Source organism: Centroberyx affinis, unplaced genomic scaffold, assembly GCF_046629955.1.
Source record: "Centroberyx affinis isolate AG114_WGS23_722 - 3 ecotype Tasmania unplaced genomic scaffold, CSIRO-AGI_Caff_v1 ptg001679l_1, whole genome shotgun sequence".
Classification (NCBI taxonomy): Eukaryota; Metazoa; Chordata; class Actinopteri; order Beryciformes; family Berycidae; genus Centroberyx; species Centroberyx affinis.
This window is the reverse complement of record NW_027280099.1, coordinates 98,970-107,158: the sequence shown is the minus strand read 5'-3', so window position 1 is coordinate 107,158 and position 8,189 is coordinate 98,970. Positions and strand designations below refer to the sequence as shown.

Below are 8,189 nucleotides of genomic sequence, written 5' to 3'. Positions count from 1 at the left end.
GGATTGTCCTTCATTCTTTCCATCTTCACTAGTGTTTCTTCTTTGGTAACACTGCTGTTTCATTTGACTTTTGATTCCACATCTGCTCTAAACATGAAGACTGCACTTTGTTGTGTTTTTTGGGGGAAATCGGCTCAATCATACTGTCAAATTAGTTTCACGTTTTCTTTAGCAGCTTTGATAGACTTCCTGTAATGAATACATAAGAAATACTTCATTCTTGGAAAAAAAAGAAACTTTATTCATTTTTGCAAATATTCATTTTTTTCACACCTCCAATCGCTAAAGCCTGGAAAAGGTGCAATCTTTTCATGTACATTTTCACTTCATCCACACAATCTGTTAAACCAGTATACCAATATATCTATTGATTATAATAATAATGATTACATTTGTAGTTCACTTTTCTTAACAAAGTTACAAAGTTGGGAGCAAAATCAACATATTAACAACTATTCAGCTATAATAAAGGGAAGACTTCTAGTGCTGGCTCCATTAAGGCCCATGCAGTGGAACAGAAACAGCAGAAAATATTACAGCAACAATACAAATATGCAACAAAGATGAGAACTGCATAGACCACGCAACACTCATATGATTGAATGTCTGTTTGGGTACTCTGTTTCACTGACTGATATAACACAGTAGTGATTCAACCTACATCCAGTTCATGAAAGCTTCCATTTGCTGGTCTAAACACCCGTTGTCAGGTAGTTCGTTCCTGGGAAAAGTCTGTGCCGCACAGGAAGTGATGCATTTTACATTTCTGGTTTGTTTGGAGTAAATAGAAGAAGAACTGTCTGCCACCTACAAAAACACAAACTTCATCAACAGAAAAACCAAAGAAGATGACGTCACAATACCGCCCACACTGTTTGATTCACAGGTGACCTCTGGGAAGTGCACTGCAGAAACACCACAGCAATGAGTGCTTAGCTACAAAGATGGAGACAAAACAAAAACAATGACCAAAAAAAAAAAGGATTTCACACATTGCCGTTTAATAAATTCCATCTACTTGAGCTTACTCAACTCAGCAGTGGCTCCAATATAATGCCAAAATCCAGGATAGAGAGGCTGAGTGAATGTGGTCTGGACTCTGTGGAGGAGAGTCATGGTTCCAGAGACGCTGTAGAAGGACATAATACCTGCTCTGTGATCCAGGTACACTCCTACTCTGGAGGACCGAAAGCCTGGGATGAGAGTTGTGATATTGTTATATTTGAAATGATAACTATTGCTGTAACAATATAATGCCCAAGACTTGTCATTGTATCCAAACTGACATTCACTTCCTGTTCTGCTAATATCCTTATATGAGACTGCTATTGAAACTGCCGTTCCACTCCACTCTACCTCCCAGTAACAACGTCCAGTCAGACCCTCTCTACTCAGGACCTGAAACCATTCAGTGAATCTGTCTGGGTGACTAGAATATAACTGTTCTTCTCCAATAAATGTTGCTTTTCTGTTCCCCTCAGATAATGACAGATGTGTGTATGCTGTGTTTGGATCCAGTGTGATTTGACGTGAATATTGTAAGAATTCAGCTCTTGTCTTGGGCTCTGGTTGTGGCAGTAAAACATCCACTTCAGTCACTGTCAATGAGATCTTAGGCCATTCCTCTGTAAGAATGCCCTGTAGTTTATCTCTGGCCTCTGACACAGCTGCGGTCACATCCTCAAAGTAGCGCAGAGGACGGATATTGGTGCTGGGTGAGTCTGTAGATTCACTGAGACGTGACAGCGAGGGGTAATTGTGTAGAAAATGGGTGTGATCCTCTGTGTGTGAGAGCTGCTCCAGCTCAGCGTCTTTCCTCTTCAGCTCAGCAATCTCCTGCTTCAGCTTCTCCTGAAGTTCTTCGGCCCGACTCGCTTCCGCTTTCTGCTGGGATCTGATCTGCTCCTTCACATCAGAGCTTCTTTTCTCAATGAGACGGACCAGCTCAGTGAAGATCTTCTCGCTGTCCTCCACTGCTTTATCAGCAGAGAGATTGATAGCCTCCACCTCCTGTTGAAGCACCTTCACGTCTTTCTCTCTGTCCTGGATTCTCTGCTGGATTTTTTGCCGACTCACCCCGAGCTCTTTCTGCCTCTCAGTCCTTTCTGCTGCAGCTGAGACTGTGTTGTGGCCTTTATGTTCATCCATGGAGCAGAGATAACAGATACTCTGCTGATCAGTACGGCAGAAAATCTTCATCACCTCGTCATGACGAGAGCAGATGTTCTCCTGAAGCTTCATGGTGGCTTTGACCAGCTTGTGTTTCTTTAATGGAGCTGCATCATAGTGAGGCTGGAGGTGCTGCTCACAGTAAGAGGCCAGACACACCAGACAGGACTTCAGGGCTTTCAGCTTTCTCCCAGTGCAGACATCACAGGCCACATCTCCAGGTCCGGCATAGCAGCGATCAGGAGGAGTAGCTTGGAGTCCTGTCTTCTTCAGTTCCTCCAGTAACTCTGCTAACATGGTATTTTTCACCAGGACAGGCCTTGGTGTGAAGGTCTGTCTGCACTGGGGGCAGCTGTAGATTTTCTTCTGATCCTCTTCATCCCAGCAGCTTTTAATACAGCTCATGCAGTAGCTGTGCCCACAGGGAATAGCCACCGGATCCTTCAGTAGATCCAGACAGATCGAACAACAGAATTTTGCCCCGTCCAGCTGAATTCCTTGCTGCGCCATTTCACTTCTCAGTAACAGTGAATGTCAGTTTCACTTTCTCTCAACTGAAAAAAAGTTGTGCTCTGATCCATACCAAAAGTCTGTTCCTTTTGTTCATGCTCATTTGCTGATCTGCAGTGAATGGGCTTGTCAGGTCTTGCACTTCACAACATGTTCACACCCATCTTTAAACTGGCAGATCTGTGAAAGGGGAGGGAACAGGAAATATCTGGACAGAATGGAACTGGCTGTTTGAGACCAGGAAGAAGAGGGAGGGGTTATCAGGCTTTGTTTTATTCCAGGAAGAGGAGCGGTTTGAAAGAGGCAGTGTGTGTGTTTAGCCCTTGTTTACAATATGAAGTGAAGATTATGGCAGTGAATGAAGTGTTTGTGATGTGAAGAGTTTATGACAAATCAAAATAGAAAAGCTGAACTTGAGATCAATGACCTTACTGGGATATTTAAAATACAACTCCCTTTCGCTCTCTCGCTCTCTCTCTCACTCTCTCTCTCTCTCTCTCTCTCTCTCCCTCTCTCTCCTCTGTGTCTCTCCCTCAGTTAAAATCAAGGTGCTTTATTGGAATGAAATACAAAAGTACTTACTGCCAAAGCAAAGTCAACAAATTCAAATTCAAATGACAGTAAACTTGACCACATGATCAAATTTGTAAATCTAGCAATGAATTATTAGTCAACCAATGTATCTAAATACATACATTTTGCATTCTGAAAGGTGGAGGTCACACTTTTCTGTTTTCTTTTTTACACTGTCAATGATTCTCCTGTCTGGGACTATGACAGGCTAAGGCATATTTGGGTGCAATAGTGGCATACTCCTTTTTTTCCCCTAGAATGTATTGGAGTTTTTAATATCTCTCTCTCTCTCTCTCTCTCTCTCTCTCTCTCTCTTTCTCTCTCTCTCTCTCTCTCTCTGTCTCTCTGTCTCTCTCTTTCTCTCTCTCTGAGGCTTTTTGAGGTTATTTCTTCAGCAAGGGTGAATTGGACAAAAAGTGAAGCTCTAATAATGGGGGCCTGGGGGATGGGGAGCCAGTGCTTCCAGTTGGGCTAAAGTGGAACAGGAACGGTTTCAAGTACCTGGGAGTACACCTGGGGAACGACAGGGTGATGCAGAGGAACTGGGAGGGTGTTCTTGAGGTCATCCGGGGTCGCTTACAGAGGTGGAAGTGGCTACTGCTGCGCCTCTCGTATAGAGGGCGGGTCCTCATTGTGAACAACCTGGTAGCCTCAGGACTGTGGCACAGACTAACAGTTTTAGAGCCACCTGCTGGCCTGTTAGCCAAGATCCAAGCGATCCTGGTTGATTTCTTCTGGGGAGGGTTCCCAGAGTGTTTTGTTCTTACCAAGGGAGGAGGGTGGCCAAGGGTTGGTACATTTGGCCAGTAGAACAGCAGCTTTTAGACTTCAGTGGATCCAGAAACTACTGTATGCACAAGGTAGGGCTGTATGGAGGCAGGTGGCTGAGGCACTCTTAAAACAGGTGGGAGGACTAGGTCTAGGTTTCTCGTTTTTTTTTGTTGACCCTAAAACACTGTCACTCAATGATGTTCCACCGTTCTACAGAGGTCTGCTCAGAGTGTGGGGGCAGATGAATGTGTTGAGAGCAGAGCCACCCAGTTCTGTGAAGTGGCTTCTGGAGGAGCCACTGGTGTTTGGGGCACGGCTGGACATTACTACAACCGCTCCTGGACTATCAGAGACATTAAAATCAGCTAAGGTTGTTACCCTAGGGCACCTGGTCGGGTTGGCAGGGAACAACCTTGAGGAGGTCGGGGAGTTGGCTGAGCGGCTTGGCATGAGGTCTACGCGAGTGGCCGGTCAGATGCTTGGACGATACAGGAGTGCCTTGACTACAGAGGACCGGAAGCTGCTGCAGGAGGGGGGCATAGGGGATGCGGGGACTGGGGCACTGTTTCCGAGGCTGCTGTTGGGACCCTCCACCGCAGAGGGAGCGGATGGGGCTGCTCTAGACTCTGTAGGAGGCAAGAGGCGGTATAAACTTTGTGTGAAAACTTTTAACAGAGACAGGCTGGGCAGCAGAGCCGACACCCCGTGGAGGGCCAGCCTGGGGGCGGGGTCGGAGGTGAAGCCTGCATGGACTACACTGTATAAGAGGCCCTTGCCTAAATACGCTGGGGATTTACAGTGGAGGGTACTACATGGCATACTGCCAGTCAATGCCTTTGTCTCTATAGTGAACTCTAGTGTGGGCAGTGGCTGCCCTTTCTGTGGTGGGAGAGAAACAGTATTTCACTGTTTCAGAGACTGTGACAGGCTCACACCTTTGTTCAATGTGCTTAGCTCTTTGGTCAATGCACTTGGGGCAGTTTTTACAATTTCTGGCTTTATTTTTGGTTTTCAGTGCAGTAGGAGTAAACAAAGGACGGGGTGTATCATTAATTTCTTGCTGGGGCAGGCAAAAATGGCTGTGTACATTAGTAGGAAGAGGAAGGTAGAGGCTGGGGTAACAGTAGAAGTTTTAGACTTGTACAAAGCTTTACTTAGGGCAAGAGTATCAATAGATTATGAATACTACGAATGCGAATGTGTTTCATAGTAAGTGGTGTCTTCAGGAAGCTGTGTGCAGTTTGGAGGGAGGATAGTTCGTTTTTACCAGGGAGCTGAGATGAGGAGTGGATAATATTGTGTCTGTGTTTTTGGTTTGTGAATATCTTGTTTGTTTTGTTTTTTGTTTTTGCTGACTGAGGGGTTGGATGTTTGTACATTGTTTAATAAAGGTCTTGTTAAAACTCAAAACTCTCTCTCCCTCAATTCGATTCAATTTACATTACATGAGTGGTACTCAACTGTTGTTGCCAAAGCAGAAGAATCAACAATAACATATGTAAAACAGAGTACAATTTGACAACTCTCTCTGTCACACTGTCTGTCTCTCTCTCTCTCTCTCTCTCTCTCTCTCTCTCTCTCTCTCTCTCCCTCCCTCCCTCCCTCCCTCTCTCTCTCTCTCCCTCTCTCTCATGGTGAAGCTGGATGAGCGTGTTGAACATGTATTCGTTGGGTGTAACCGTGTTGAACCTGTACTTGAAACACTGAATGTGATCTGTGGCAGATTGGGTGAGGTTTTCTCTGTGGCTCTGTACATTCTAGAGCCAGTCTGTTCTTTGAGAAGAAAAGTACAATGTGTGTTGCTCAATTTTCTGTTTGGATGGGCTAAATTAGCCATAGGGTTGATCAGGAGAAACAAGATGAAGGGCAGCGGGCCTACTGATCCCCTGTTCACGTTTAGGGCAGAATATGTAAATTACAGGCTGGTCAATGACACTGATGGATTTCAGAATGTGTGCTGTCTTAACAGGCTGGAGAAGGGGGTTTGATTGTATGTATTTTACTATTCAGGCTGGTACGTTTGCATTCCGTGAAACAATTAGGGGCTTGTGAAGCTATTAATTTTAACAGGCTATTGTATGTACGTGTGTTTTCAATCTGGTCAGTTAAATGTGGGATCTGAGGGGTCAAATGTGTCAAGACATGTGTTTCTGCATTTACTGTGTTTTCAGTTTCCATGGTACAGGTAATAGTAGTAGATTTAAAAAAAAAAAAAAAAAATTGTGTGTGTGATGTGGTGGTCCACTACCTTGGCTAGCATGTGGCATGTGCTGATGTTTTTTTTCTCATTTTAAGATAATGTTTTATTAAAGTTAAATGAACATCTATTTGAGACCAGGAAGAAGAGGGAGGGGTTATCAGGTTTTGCTTCATACCAGGAAGAGGAGCGGTTTGAAAGAGGCAGTGTGTGTTTAGCCCTTGTTTACAATAAGTGAAGATTATGACAAATAAAATTGGAATAGTTAAATTAGGGATCAATGACCTCACTGACTCTAACAAAAACACTTTTTGCTCACAATACACTGTTGAAACTAACACTGCAAAGATGAACATTCCCATTATTAGTAAGGTTGTCACTCTTATCAGGTGGAAATAAGCAACATATAGCCTACCTGGGGCTCTGCTCCCCCTGGAGGAGATGTTTGTAAAAACAGTTTTAAAATGCTCACTTCTGGTGACATTTCAGAGAAGGATTCTAGCCAAATGTTAATTTTATCCCCAATGGTCTCCTGTAGAGTATTTGCTGTTTAGGGCCTCCATGTTCTTCTGCTTAACATACTTTAGGGTGAAATAAAGTTTACTTTTCCTTTTCATGGATGAAAAATGGGCACGGCCCTCCCTTTGGTCCTGCTTCCAGTGCACATAATGTAAGCATGTATAATGGTACTGTAAGACAGTGAAAGTAGAATGCTTGTGGCAAATAAATTTTACCCTGATTCATAGTTTAAAGTGCTCTCTCTCCCCTTATTTCCCCCTCACATTTGTAAGTGCAACATTTTAAAATACAGCTTCAATCCCTGTAAAGTGGCTTGTGTGAGGTGTGTTATAAATAAAGCTAGATTGAACAGAAAAACTATTTAGTATGGTTCTCTCTCTTAAAAAATCAAACACTCTTTTCTCTCTCTCTCTCTCTCTCTCTCTCTCTCTCTCTCTCTCTCTCTCTCTCTCTCTCTCTCTCACCTCTGTGAGACAAACTCTGCCTGTTTGTCTACTGTGTAAGATTATACATGATTTAGCTCCTCTACCTCTGAAACTGTTTATCACAATCAGTAATAACAACATCAGAGCACTTACAGCCTCCACTAGAGGGGACTGTTGTGCAAAATTTGGTCTCCAAAATTTGTCCAGTCAGCTTTTTGGGTCAGAACAGTAGGACTTTGGAACGCTGAACCAACTACCATAAGACAGTGTAGCAGCTACAGATCCTTTAAAACTGCTTTAAAACACTTTAAAACAAAAAGGCCACGAAGCAACATGATGGTGTGACTTACAGTTTTGATGGAATGATGGGAAATTTCTCAATGTGTGCAGCATTGAATGTTTGTTTAATGTGTATGTGTAGTAGCACTCCTTCAGTGTTTCAAAATGTGCAACTACTGGGTGAAGTCCATGCTACAAGCAATGAGTCTGCCTAATCTAATGTTCTATAATAACAAATATGACTATAGTACAAATTAACTATTCAATATCACTAGTATTTCAATTAACATTATTAGCTATCAATATTATTTCAAATATACAAATTACAAATATATCAAAATATCCTTTCCCCTAGAATGGCTCTTACAGTATGTATATGTGTCCATATGTGTATGTATATGTGTATGTTTCATAGGTAGGTAGGTATGTAGATAGATAGATAGATAGATAGATACACTGAAAACTAACTCAAACTAAACTGAAATTGAAATATATAAGAATGGATGTGTGGTGAGTATTACAAGCAGAAATAAATATCAAAGGAGGAAGGCAAAGACCTTGATTTATAAAATAACCTCAATGATATTCATACTACATTTTATTCAATGTTTCTATACGTTTTGTGTCAATATTCAATACTTTTTCCAGACTTTCATTTCCTGGCTGGATGTTGAAGATTTTGCTCAGTTCAATGTGAAATATTCTGATAGTGGCTTAACTAGCTCATATCATTTTGAAGTTTATTC

At 42.6% G+C, this 8,189-nt stretch overlaps 1 protein-coding gene across 1 annotated transcript; it reads right to left on the bottom strand.

Moving 5' to 3' along the window:
• Nucleotides 1–223: 223 nt before the first annotated feature.
• Nucleotides 224–2,702, bottom strand: LOC139651529 (tripartite motif-containing protein 16-like). The gene has a single exon (XM_071528477.1). The coding sequence runs from the start codon at nucleotides 2,677–2,679 to the stop codon at nucleotides 1,015–1,017; it is 1,665 nt and encodes a 554-aa protein (XP_071384578.1). The 5' UTR covers nucleotides 2,680–2,702; the 3' UTR covers nucleotides 224–1,014.
• Nucleotides 2,703–8,189: the final 5,487 nt, after the last annotated feature.

Bases quoted from the DNA above. Each gene is read 5' to 3' on its own strand.
- LOC139651529 (XM_071528477.1), bottom strand. From the start codon at position 2,679: ATGGCGCAGCAAGGAATTCAGCTGGACGGGGCAAAATTCTGTTGTTCG.